The 13,476-nt window shown below is 35.6% G+C and overlaps 1 protein-coding gene across 2 annotated transcripts in view; it reads right to left on the bottom strand.

Moving 5' to 3' along the window:
- Positions 1-5,730: 5,730 nt before the first annotated feature.
- Positions 5,731-13,476, bottom strand: part of Polk (polymerase (DNA directed) kappa) — a 52,439-nt gene continuing 44,693 nt past the window's right edge. For both annotated transcript variants that reach the window (XM_013025303.1, XM_013025304.1), the window contains exons 12-15: positions 11,705-11,876; positions 8,154-9,056; positions 6,779-6,821; positions 5,731-6,606 (exon numbers count right to left, since the gene is read on the bottom strand). In XM_013025303.1, coding sequence (XP_012880757.1) covers positions 6,522-6,606; positions 6,779-6,821; positions 8,154-9,056; positions 11,705-11,876 — 1,203 coding nt within the window. In that variant the 3' untranslated portion in view covers positions 5,731-6,521. The remainder of the gene's footprint in view (positions 6,607-6,778; positions 6,822-8,153; positions 9,057-11,704; positions 11,877-13,476) is intronic.

The following is a 13,476-nucleotide window of genomic DNA, read 5'->3' as shown; positions in this document are numbered from 1 at the left end:
AAAAAAAAAAAGAGCTCTGGGACAGCGCCCAGGCCCTAAATTCAATCCCCCAAATCAACAAATAAAAAAAGGAAAGAAAGAACGGATTGGGAATGGTAGCTCACATCTATAATCTCAGCTACTTGGGAGGAATAAATAGCATACCAGTTGGAGGCCAACGGGGGCCTTCCCCCAACCTCAACCACTTCTGGGGTGTGGAGGCATGTGCTTGTCATTTCAGCTATACAGGAAGCATGGGTAGACAGAAGGATCACACAGTCCAGACTCGCCTGGGTAAAATCTCTAACCGAAGCAAAAAGGTTTGGGGACATGGCTCAAGTGGTAGATGTAGAGCGCCTGCCTTGCAAGTGAGTGGCCACAATACCACCAGAAAAGAAAAAAACAATATAAAAATGGGCCTAAAGCAACTATGCAGATTAAATGTTATTGGATACTATGCAGAATAAAGACTGTGTAGTATGTGTGTGGGAAGTATTTCTGACATCTAAATGGAAAAGTGAGGAAAAATTATGTGCATATGTAGTATGCATACAAATAAAATTCTCAAAATCAGAAGAAAATATATAGAAAGAAAAATAACAGAAGAAACAGTGCCAGAGTTCTGCCAGTGGAAATCATACTGCCAACCACAGAATGTTCTGAATTATACTCTTAGTAATTTATGTCATCCTAATTGATAATTTTAAACCAAGCACTTTAAATTTATTAAAAACTCTTTTGACTAGAGAAAATAAAGCCTCGTTTCATGCTGGTGATGTTGACACTATTCTAGCCAGTGAGGCAGAATCTGAAAACAAGCACATTACATAACTCTAGCCGTCTTTGAACTTCATGTCCTTAATTTTCTTGAGAGCTTGGGCTAAATGAGAAGCTAGGAAGTATATTACAGACATTGTCTTTCCTCCAGTTTCAAATAGTAGTTTCTCAACCAGATTGATTCTAAGTACACCAATCCCTAAGACACTGCTTGATAGGATCTGGACTTCATTGCTCTGATCTTGGGCTTTCCAACTCTTTCCCTGTCTTGCTGCTCCCCAGTGTTATTTGCTGCAGTTATTCCTCTATCATTTTTTCTCTGCTTTGACCCCCCTCTCTCTCCTCTGCCACTTTCAAATTTATTTGAATGGTTTGATCCTTCCTAACAAACCATTGGAGATAAGAATCTCACAGACTATCTTGCCCAAGGTTAGTTTCAAACAGTAATCCTCAAATATCAGCCTCCCAAGTAGCTAAGATTTCAGGCATGAGCCATGGGTACCTGGCTTACAACTATTTCTTATAATGTTGTTCTATTAGCACACAACATATACAACTTTGAATTATAGTAACAATATAGAGACAGATAGTAAAAAAGAGAGATAGTTGAATTCTATTGAAGACTATCACATGCAAACAATTATTGAGCTATTTGTTATTGGTTGTATTATATACAAATGGTACACTCCAAATGTAGACTGGTCTGCTAATCTGAGACTCTGTTTGATATTTCTCTGCATTTAAAAAAAAGAGGCAGACAAATGTCACCCCAAATGATCTTTATCCTTTATTCTACGAATCTGGCATTTATCTTGGTAAATGCTCAGTAAGGAGTTAGTTTAGTAGGCTCAGGTTTTTTAAAGCCTGTGTTTTCCAAACAAAGGCCTCTGTTTAGGACCACTGGCCCTTGACCAGCTCCTAGAAAGTGACTTCTGAGTCCTTGGACTATCCACCCTGATAAGAATGCTTTAATGTGCCCAAAGCTTGGGACCACAATGTACAGGTTTTGCTGGATGGTTTGTATCAACAAGTGTCTTATTGTGAATACATGTTTTGAAACCTGGGGCCTGATGCCTAGACCATTAGGTCTCTGGAGGGCTGAAGATTGAATAGTTAAGGTCAGATGTCAAGCAGAAACCTTCAAAGCCTAGGGTTGGGCAAATTTCCTTTGTTAGAATTATTTTACACGTTATTAACCATTTGTCTGTGCTCTTTCTCTTTGCTGATTTCTCTTTTTCTCTTTCTTCTTTGCTCAGTTATTTTCTGTATTTATGATTATGAAACGTAATCATAAATATTGTAACTTTTCTGAATTTTGTCAGTCTTTTTCACAAATACTCAGAGCTGAAGGTAGTCCAGAGAATGCCTGATACAATAAGATATAAAATTCATTTTTTCTCTATAAGTAATCAATTATTCAGTCTATTTATTAATAATACTCAATAAATCTCATCCTTTTGCCAACACCACTCTTAAAATAATTACTATAGCTTTATATTAAATCATGTTTAATCTTATTCTTGAGCATTTGTTCTTATATATTCAGGGTCCACTTACCAATTTCTAAGAAAAACCTTGTTTTTTTTTTTTTTGAGAACACTTAGAACTTTTTTTCTTTTTTGCCAGTCCTGGGGCCTGGGCACTGTCCCTGAGCTTCTTTGCTCAAGACTAGTGTTCTACCACTTGAGTCACAGCACCACTTCTAGCTTTTTCTGTTTATGTGGTTGGTACTGAGGAATTGAATTCAGGGTTTCATGCGTGTTAGGCAAGCATTCTACCACTAAGCCACATTCCCAGTCCCAGTTTGAACTTTCAGAACACTTTTGGGGATAGTTTCTTCCTGTTCATGAACAGAACTATACTTCATCTATCTATTTTCCTTTCAGTAATATTTTTTAACTTCAAATTCTGGCATATTTTTGCTATTTTTCCCACTCAGGCATCTTCATTCTAATTGGTGATTACTGTTTTATAGGAATGCTATTGAGTTTGTACAGTTTCATATTACCACATATTAATTACAAAAAATATTTCATGAATACATGTATTTTGATCAAATTCATTCCTTCCATTATTCTTTAATCCCTTCTTTTAGTTTTAGTGGGTTTCAGTATACTACGTTTTTTTTGGGGGGGGTCTGGCCATGGGGCCTGAACTCTGGACCTGGGCGCTGTCCCTCATCTCTTCAGCTCAAGGCTAGCGCTCTACCACTTGAGCCACAGTGTCACTTCCAGCTTTTTTCTTTTTGCTTATGTGGTGCTGAGGAATGGAACCCAGGGCCTCATGCATGCAAGGCAAGCGCTCTACCACTGAGCCACCTTCCCAGCCCCTTAGTATACTACTTTTGCACATACTTATACTTTGTTCATATTTGTACATTCACCTTATATACATAGCTTTATTAAGTTCCTATACAATGTAGATTTTTAAAAATGTAGGCATATAAGACAAAAATAAACCCTTCTCTTAACTAACATGTAGACAAATTATTCACACAAATTTTATTCACTGTATTTATTGAGTTTACTACAGGACAATTTCCAAAATGATTGTTCCTAAGTAAGGGTTTGCATCACAACTAAAGCTTATTATTATTGAAGCACTTCACTTCTGTGGACATGATGGAGATGTAGTAACACTTTTTTTGTAGTTCTGTGTTTCATTTCCAGTATACTAATAATGCCTGAGATTCTTCACATTCATAGTCATTTTGGTTCTTTCATGTGAAGTGTTATCCAGTCTTTTGTCCAAATTTCTATTGATTACATCTCTTCCTAATACATAAAATACAAATAAAATATATTTCTAATGAAACTGTTTTTTTTTAGAACCACATATGTGAGACAAGCTTTTTTCTCCCACGTAGATCTTTATATTTTGAGCTTCTGAGTAAGTAGAATTATGGGTGCTTATTACTATATAGTTTTGCTACATTTCTAAGTATGCTACAGGTAAAAATTAAAATAAAAGAAAATGAGTTGGATATATCAGACCAAATAGCAAATAATGTGTGGAGAGAATTCTGGGCTATTAAAAAGGGAAAAAAGGAAATAGAGAGAAAAAGTAGCAAATTGAAGAAAACTAGGAGTGAATGATGCACACCTATAATTCCAGTACTCCATTTGGAGGCAGGAGGATTTTAAGTACATAGGCCATCTAGGCTATGTAGCAAGCATCTATCTCCAAAAAATAAAAGAAAAAGAAAGAAAGCTGTCCTGTTAATATATCAACTAAAATTTGCAATTTTTAAATATTATTAAATATTATTGCATGATAGCATTCAATTAATTCAGCTAAACCAAAATTCAAAAACACTTTATGATGGTACTGAGATTTGAACTCAAGGCCTTACATTGGTTAGCCAAGCACTCTACTATGTGGGCCATGACTCCAGCCCATTTGTGCTCTTTAGGTTTCAGTGATCTTTCACCCACTGTGGGAGTTACCTTCCAGAGACCTCCACCATAGGTGAAAATCTACAAAGTAGCAGCATTAGACAGTCGTCCCTTGCTGTATTGTGGTTCATTTATTGCTACTTTGTGGATTTTCACCTATGGCAGGGGTCTCTGGAACACAGCTCCTGTGATATGTGAGGGATCATTATTTATTTTTTTGTTTTTTTTTTAAGCCACAGGGAGTAAAGTGTAATATAGAGGGATGACTGTATTTTCCAGATAGGGTCTGGCACATTTTGCCTAGACTGACCTCAATCTGTGATCCTCCTACCTATGTCTCCTGAGTACCAGGAATTACAGATATGTGCCACTACATCTGACTACTAACAATTCAGTATTATAATTCAGTATTTAATGTTGATAGCAATAAAAATAAACCAGGAAAGACAGCCAACATATACCTTAAATCACTTTCACAGAATTTAATTTTATGCATAATTTACATAGAAAACCATATAATCAAGAACTATAATGACAGAACTTTGTTTGCTATTAGCTATAATAAATTAGCCATGAGACTAAGTATGCTAAAAAGTGGTAAGCCTAATTTTAAACAAGCTAGTAATTAAAAGTTTGCTTTTTTTTTTTTTTTGCCAGTCCTGGGGCTTGAATTCAGGGCCTGGACACTGTCCCTGATCTTCTTTTGCTCAAGGCTAGCACTCTATCACTTGAGCCACAGCACCACTTCCAGCTTTTTCTGTTTATGTGGTACTTAGGAATCAAACCTGGGGCTTCATGCATGTTAGGCAAGCATTCTACCACTAAACTGCATTCCCAGCCTCAAGCTAGTAATTAAAAGTTAAGTCACCCACTTTGGCTAGGGCTTTGCAAGGTCCTAATGAAGCTATCCCTCAAATATTATTTCTTCGTATATGTACATAATGAGCTAAAATATGAAAAATAGGAATAGAAAATAAAAATATTAAAAAATTCAGTTTCTTAAAGATTTTGATAAGAATTTGTGTTGATAGTATGGCTCAAAGTAGTTACATAACTTAATTCAGCTTTCTTCTTTCCCAGACATTAGTATGATTGCCACAGAGACATAACTAAGAGAATGAGAATAAGATATTCAAATATTCATTAATCTTAAAATTTTTTTTTGTCTTTTTCTTTTTTGGTACTGGGGATCGAACCCAGGATATACTTGCTAAGCAAGTCCTTTGCCACTGAGCTACATGCCAGCCCTCTTTTAATCTTTTGAGTTGCACATTTTCTCTTGGATATTAGAACAAAAATAAAGTGATTATACAATTTATTTATTTATATTTTTTACATATGTATAGAAAGTATCATTTAAAAAGTTACTTTACAAAGTCCATTAAAAATGTACTTTGAATCTTGAACTATTTTTTTCTTCTTTTTGTACCTGTACTGAGGCTTGAACTCAGGGACTCATGCTCTTGATTGGCTTTTTTGCTCAAGATATCTGCTCTACCATTTGAACCATAGCTCTACTTCCAGCTTTTTGCTGGTTAATTGAAGATAAGTCTAACAGACTTTTTTTCCTGGGCTGGCTTAGAACAGCTATCTTCAGATCTCAGCCTTCTGAGTAGCTAGGATTACAAGCATGAGCCCTTAGCCCCCAGCTTAGACTGCTTTTTAAAGTGCTTATTTATAAGATAGAGGAATTTTCAATGAAAAAAAAAACACAAAACCAAGATTTTGAGTAAAAATCCTTTTAACACAGATAATAATGGGACATCATTTTCCTGAGGTAATTAAAACTCTCATGCTATTTCTGTCAAACTAACGTTCCTCCCAGAACTTAGGATAGATTTTAATTATGAAGCTCACAGAATATCTAAAGATACAAAACTAACTATAGCAGCAGTCCAATGTAAACCAAGTAGTTAAGTGCTAAAAATAATAGTAAAGTAGATGCTAAAATGTGTAAAACTCTGAGAGTTCTTATGAATTATGCTTTTATATTCATTATAAATTCAATTACAAAATAATTTAAAAAGCATTTTCTGATCCCATTTCTCTTTCTTCTCTTTTTTCATTGCTAGTGATTGAACCCAGGACCTTGTACCATTGGGCACCACTCCAGCCTTCACTTTTCATTTAAAAATGATCTCTAACATGTTTCATTTCCAACTCACAATGAAATGGAATTCTCATTACAAAAAAGGCATAAAGAAGTAAATCCGTATACATCTCAAATTCTTAGAAAAGGAACTACTACTTAGGGAGGAATTACTGTACTTGCCCTCACCAAATGAATGTGTACATTTAAAATGAGAATTAGTTCATTGATTATAAAACTGATTAAAAATTGATTAAAATTATTGATAAAATATTCAACGCTCATTTAAAAAACACATCAAGGGTGTGTCTGGGATTGTTGGGTTTTGTTTTCTTTGATGCTGAGTACTTTGTCATCAGTCCTGGCCTGGAATGAAAAAGAAGATATCATCAATTGAAGAACATTAAAAAAATTGGAAACATCTGGCTTTTAAAATGTCATCTGATTTATAAAATACAACTAAATATCTCCTAAAAGTTAGAATACAAAAATAATGCCAGTTTCCTGGATAGCTCTATTAAAGCTCATAGTATCATACCTTTTTGTTTTTGCTTCAGTCTTCTGTACTTTGCTGGAGGTACCTTTACAGGGAAGAAAAGAAATTCTAAAATGAACTACATGAAACAACTGAGATTTTTTTTTTTGATACCAGTACTAGGGATTGAAGTCAGAGTCTCCAGCACTTGCTTATTCTTTTTGGCTTAAGGTTGGGTAATGCTTCCAATTTCAGCTTTTTACTGGTTAACTGGAAATAAAAATCTCTCTGATTTGTCTTTCCCAGGCTGATTTAGAATTGTATTCTTTAGTTCTCAGTCTCCTGAATTGATAGAATTAAAGGTATGAGCCACAATGCCTTTTAAACACTTATAAATATTCAAAAGATAAAACTTGCTAACATACCCCAAACTTCCTTGGTACTATAAAGCTACATTACACAATGCAGAAACTAACTTTATAGCACAACTACTTTATAATTTACTAGTTTTACTAGCATTTCATTTCATTTTGGTTTTGGAATTTGATTTGGTAGTTGGTAATACAAAAAAGCTTAGAACAAAAGCTTCCTGTATAAGTGCAATAGTCATGATGACAATCATGACTACTTGGGAAGTAGAAATTGAGAGGATCATGGTTTAAGGTTAGCCTGGACCCAATATTGGCAAGACCTGATTTCAAGAAATAAACCAGATATGGTGGGGTATGCCATACAAGAGGTATATATAGGTATATTATAGTTTGAGGCCTGCCTGGGCAAACAGTACAAGATGCTATCTGAAAAACCACCTAAAAAGCCAAAAGGTCTATTGTGGCTCAAGTCAAGCACCCTGAGTTCAGTCTCTAATATGGCAAATAAGTAATAAATACATTCATCCATCACTTCTTGTCTGTAAGTATATTTAATTTGTGAATCCTGACCAGTCTTCTCTGAAGAAACTCCTCTTTAAATTAGATTACTCCAAACCTTAAATTTTTATTTTATTTATTTTTGTTGGTCATGGGGCCTGAACTGTGGGCCTGAGCACTGTCCCACAGTTCTTCAGCTCAAAGCTAGCACCTTACCACTTGAGCCACAGCACAACTTCCAGCTTTTTATGCTTATGTGGTGCTGAGGAATTGAACCCAGGGACTCATGCATGTGAGGCAAGCACTTTATACCACTGAGCCAACTTCCCAGCCACAAACCTTAATTTTTTTTAGTTTATTCTACATTCAATCAAGCCCAACCTAGATTTTCCATAACTTTAAAAGTTGTTGATTTAATTGTAAACTATGGGAAAGTGATGAATATTTTCCTAAATGTCAGAATAAACAAACCACCTTTTTCCAGTAATTCTTTCAGATTAACAATCTCCTTAATTTTGCTAAGATGTATTCCTAGAAAACCATGCTCTTCTTAATGACACCAAACTCACCTGAACTTCTGGAGCTTTCTTTGGGTTGGTTAACTGGCTTAAATTCATTATTTCTCAGTTCTTGGATAATATCTTTATTTAAGCAAATATCCACATGCTCATTGAACTGGGTAAGATCTGAAGTCTTTTGTTCAAGGTTACACACTGGACAAACTAGAGCCTGGCTTGTCATTTCACTGATAGAAGACTGAAGAGATTCTTGCCCACTTCCATTTTCCAATGAAATTGTAATAGGTGACTTGTTTGGAAGATTGGGACATTCTTTCTTGCTAAACTTAACCCTTGAAATGTCTGAATTTTCTGCTTTTGGTGAATTACTTTTAGTCTCTACTGAATCTACACAATGTACTGAAGTCATTTCTAGATTTTTCTCATGGGTTTCATAATTTTGTTTCTCACAAAGTGAAAAAGAATGAGGTATACTTTCTTTCTGATTCATGGCAGTGGAGGAAGCATGTGGATATGAGAACATTTTAGAGTTCTCACTGCTTGAATGGCCATCAAGACATGCATCCATGTGTTTATTAAAGGCTTCCAGACTGATGTGCCCTTGTTCCTTAAAGCAAATGGGGCAAGTAAATACTTGACAATTCTCTGATGTTTCTACATTTTCAATCATCTTCTTTAAAACTTGGAATGGCTGTGATAGCTGAGAACTTTGTCTATCCACAGTTTCACATTTAGATTTTTGTTGATGGTTCCACATCCGTTCTGATCTTTTTTTATCAAAGAAACTCTTTTTATGACACATTTCTAGAGGTTTTGCAAACTGATCTTTGTCAGTTTTATCTAGCTCGCATGCAGTGGCTAACAGAGCTTGGTTTCCAGGCTGTAAGAAGCCAATGATGCTCCTTTGTTGGTGCTTCTTGTCTTCTTCACTGGAAAAACTAGATATACGAACACCTAAATTAAATAAATCACAATTAATCAATTCCAAATTCTATAAAGTCAATTGACTCTTAATGTATAATAACTTTATATAATGCTTTTGTGACATATATACAAAGGCAAGCTGGAGAGAATAAGTTCAGAACACACACACACACACACACATTCACTCTTACACTTTTCAGCGCTGAAGACTGAATCCACAGCCTTCCATACACTAGCATATACTTTACCACTGAAGCTACCTTCCCAGTCTAATATTTTCTTTTTAAAAATACACTATTTCTCATATAATTATTTTTAATAAATTAGGTATAGTACATATAGTTAAAATGTCCATTGTGAAATACATAAACAATCCTTATACAAACTTAGGACCTAACTCCTATTCTTTAGAGGTAATGATTATTAATGATTCCCATATATTTACAAAATATACTTAAAATATTCATACTTTTCGGAAACTTCGTTTTTGTTTTTTGGTGTTTTTTTTTTGTGCCAGTCCTGGGGCATGAACTCAGGGCCTGGGCACTGTCCCTGATCTTCTTTTGCTCAAGGTTAGCACTCTACCGCTAGAGCCACATCACCACTTCTGGCTTTTTCTGTTTATGTGGTACTGAGGAATCAAACCCAGGGCTTCATGCATGTTAGGCAAGCACTCTACCACTAAGCCACATTCCCAGCCCTTGCTGGCTAAAAAATATGTATATGAAAAATTCCCATGTTGGATTGAAATATAATGTAACTTTTTTCAGCTACTTAGTTTTCTACCAGACATGTGATATAACTTTATGTAATAGTATGAGTGAATATAAAAATTTATATTATTATTATAAATAATGCTCAATATGTGCATCATTCGTCTACTTTTCCCTGGGATAAATGCCTGAAATAGAAATTCTAGGTCTTTTCAAATCTGCATGTATGTACATATTCACATCCTCTCATTACTACCACAGTAGTTGCCAATACTGGGTGCACTGGTATAATTAAAATAGGGGTTAACTTCCCTTTATAAAAACTAGGTATCAAGACTGGGAATGTGGCTCAGTGGTAGATTGCTTGCCTACCATGCATGAAGCCCTGGGTTTGATTCCTCAGTACCACACAACAGAAAAAGCCCCAAGTGGTGCTGGGCTCAAGTGGTAGAGTGCTAGCCTTGAGCAGAGAGGCTCAGGGACAGTGCCCAGGTCCTGAGTTCAAGCCCCAGAATTGGCAAAACAAAAAAACCAAAAAACAAACTAGATATCATTAAGTAGGAACAATTTGTCAGAGTTGGCACGATTCTATAGGACTTGCAATGAGTGTCTGAGATATAGTATCAGTAAATCAGAGTCCATAACTGAATTGAGCTATACAGATTCTTTAGCTCTTCTTCTCTTGGAAGATTTTGCTCTGACTCCATTTTCTGTCACCTCTTGTTCTAGCAACATCTTGCACCAGAAGGTACATTTGTTAAGCTGAGGAGTCTACATTGACAGTGTTTTACATATATTCCTGGTGGTAGTGTACTTCCTTTGGGCTTAGCCAAATTTATAATGATATTTATTTTTACCATTATAGAATCATAAGGAAGAGTTTTACTGCCTTAAAAATCGTGTGCTCTGACTAGTCAAATTTATGCAGATTTATCCCTCCCTGGCCCTGGACAACTACTTCCTTTTTATGGTCTCCATGGTTTTGTCTTTCCCAGATGACATATTATGCAAGTCATACTGTATGCATCCTTTCATACTGGGTTCTTCTACTTGACACTATGCATTTAAGTTTCCTCCAAGTCTTTTCATGGCTTACTTATCTGGGAAAAATTATCCCACATCTAGATATACCATAGTTTATTTATTTATTCATTGAAGGACAGCTTCTTGGTTGTAACAAAGTTCCCCAATTATAAATAAAGCTGTTATAAACAGTTGCTCTGTGGCTCCTTTAACAAACTTGATCCAATTGCTTTCAAGATGTGCTATCTTTGGAAACTGCCAAGTCTTATCAGTAAGGTGGGCATTTGGAGTGCTTATCTGTATACATTCTCTCCTACATTCTGTTCTGGGCTGTTAATGTGTTTCTATAGTTTCCCAATCCTTTTATCTGTAATTCTGTCACCCCTAAATTTCTGAAAACTGTAGCAACATGTAATAAATGATAACTAAATTAATGTGGGGTCAGTGTCTTCACAGTCTGTGAATAATTTGTTTGCTACAGAAATATTAACGTTTCCAGATTCCCAAGGGAATATTATATAACATAGTTAATGTGCACTGATTTTTGTCAGCTAATATCTGCAAAGTCTTGAATTTTGAAACATATCTTGCCCCAAGATTCAGCTACAATAAGAACGGTTTTAATTAGTATGGACTGAATCTAAAATAGTTCAGGAATTAAGGTAAATGGTAGCAGCACAATAACAACTTCCTAAACAACTTTAAGACAGAAAATGGAGGTGGACCGGGGGCATGGCTTCAGTGATAAAGCACTTGTCTAGCAAGTCCAAGACCCTGAATTCAATCTCTAGTACCATAAAATAAAACAAATGAATGAATGAATGAATAATGTGGGATAAGATTATTTCCAAAGATTTTTTTTTTTTGGCAAGGGGAAAGGCGAGGGTGGGGGAATCTAAAAGAGTTAAGGAAAAAGAACAAGAAGAAAATACCCCGTCATACCCATAAGTCTTAATCTCAAGGGATATGGACATTCAGCATTAATCTCTGTTCTCAGCAATTCTTTAGCAATGGCAAATATTTCCTCTGCAGTAGACACAATAGATGAAACCGTAATTGCACGGGTTTTTACTTCAAAATTCACATTTTTCAGCTTGATGGTAACAGTTCTTCCCTGTGACAAATAGAGTACATTATTATATAAAGGCTTTCTAGCTTCTAGAAAAGTTGTTTTCAAGTCAGAAGAACTCAGAAAAGTCTTTATATACACATAGAAGTAAGACTGTATAGTTAATTACTCATAAAATAAAATCTATAAGTTATCTACAAATCTCACTTTAGCCAATATTTTACAGACAGATTTTATAAAATATCTTTACATAAAGTATGAAGTTAACTGGTAATTTTACTTTTGGCTGAATCTCTCTTCTAAACAGTGAAGAAAAAAATCTTTCTACAGGGTGAGCAGGGTGCAGTGGCTCATGATTTACAATCTCAATTATTTGGGACATGGAGTTTGAAATGATCACATTTAAAGGCCAGCCCAGGCAAAAAGTGAGATGCCTGTAATCCTAGCTATTCAGGAGGCTGAGATCTGAGGATCGCAGTTCAAAGCCAGCTGGGGCAGTAAAGTCTGTGAGACTCTTATCTCCAATAAACCACTAGAAGACCAGAAGTGGTATTGTAGCTCAAGTGGTAGAGCACTCACCTTGAGCTGAAGAGTGCAGGGATAGCACCCAAGCCCAGAGTTCAAGCCCCAGGACTGACCAAAAAAAAAAAGTTAGTGAGACCTAATCTCAACAAACATGCCGGATGAGGTGTCATATGACTGTAATCTAAGCTATGCAGGAGGCATAGATAAAAGGACTGAAAGTCTGAGGCAAGCCCAGGCAGTAAGCTGGAGACCTTATCAGAAAATAAAAACAAAAAGGGCTGGAGGCATATCTCAATGATAAAGTGCTTGTCTAGCAAGTACAAGTCCTTTAATTCAAACTTAACAATTTCTTTGTAAGAACTTCCTTTGTCTTAAAGGTACCAGAAAGCATTCTTGGATGGTGACAGTAGCTCAATTAATTGTGCTTAATGCTTCTATAGCAAACATAATGGTTATATTGTATACCTCTCCTAGGATCTCTGGCAGGTGGAACTTAATTTCAGCATTTCTTCACTTGAGGGTAGACTAGTCAACTTAACTCACTGCCCAAAGGAAAAGCAGTAATTTGATAGTAGAGAGGGCTAAGAAATACTACCTAGTCATGTGATGGAAAGTTAACATCAGCCATGGCTGACACACTTGACAGAATATGGTAAAAAGAGCACTTTACTTTGGGGTAATGTTGCTTGAAATCTATAATCCTGGTCAAACATGAGAAAGCTATTGGACACAAACAGATTGAGGCCTATTTGCAGGAAATATGGCCACAAGTCCTTAGGACTGTCACAGAGATGACGAGGGAGACATGGCGAATAAATGCAATGTAGTTTCCTAGATTGACCCCTGGAAAGGTAACTATAGAAAAATAACGTAAATCCAAATGAGTATAAGGTTTAGTTAATAGCAATATGCTCATGTTTCTTTCTCACTACTGTGACAAACTTTTAATCATACATCGGTACTCTTTTCTATAAATCTATGATTCTAAAATTTAAATATTTTTAAACTTAAAAGAATTTTTTACTCAAGGCGTAATAGAGAAGGATTATAAGAACAATGCTAATCAGGTGTGTGTGTGTGTGTGTGTGTGTGTGTGTGTGTGTGTGTGTGTGTGTGTGTG

This window comes from Dipodomys ordii, unplaced genomic scaffold (assembly GCF_000151885.1).
Source record: "Dipodomys ordii isolate 6190 unplaced genomic scaffold, Dord_2.0 Scaffold83, whole genome shotgun sequence".
Classification (NCBI taxonomy): domain Eukaryota; kingdom Metazoa; phylum Chordata; class Mammalia; order Rodentia; family Heteromyidae; genus Dipodomys; species Dipodomys ordii.
The sequence above is the reverse complement of the archived record's forward strand: the minus strand, read 5'-3'. Positions and strand labels throughout refer to the sequence as shown.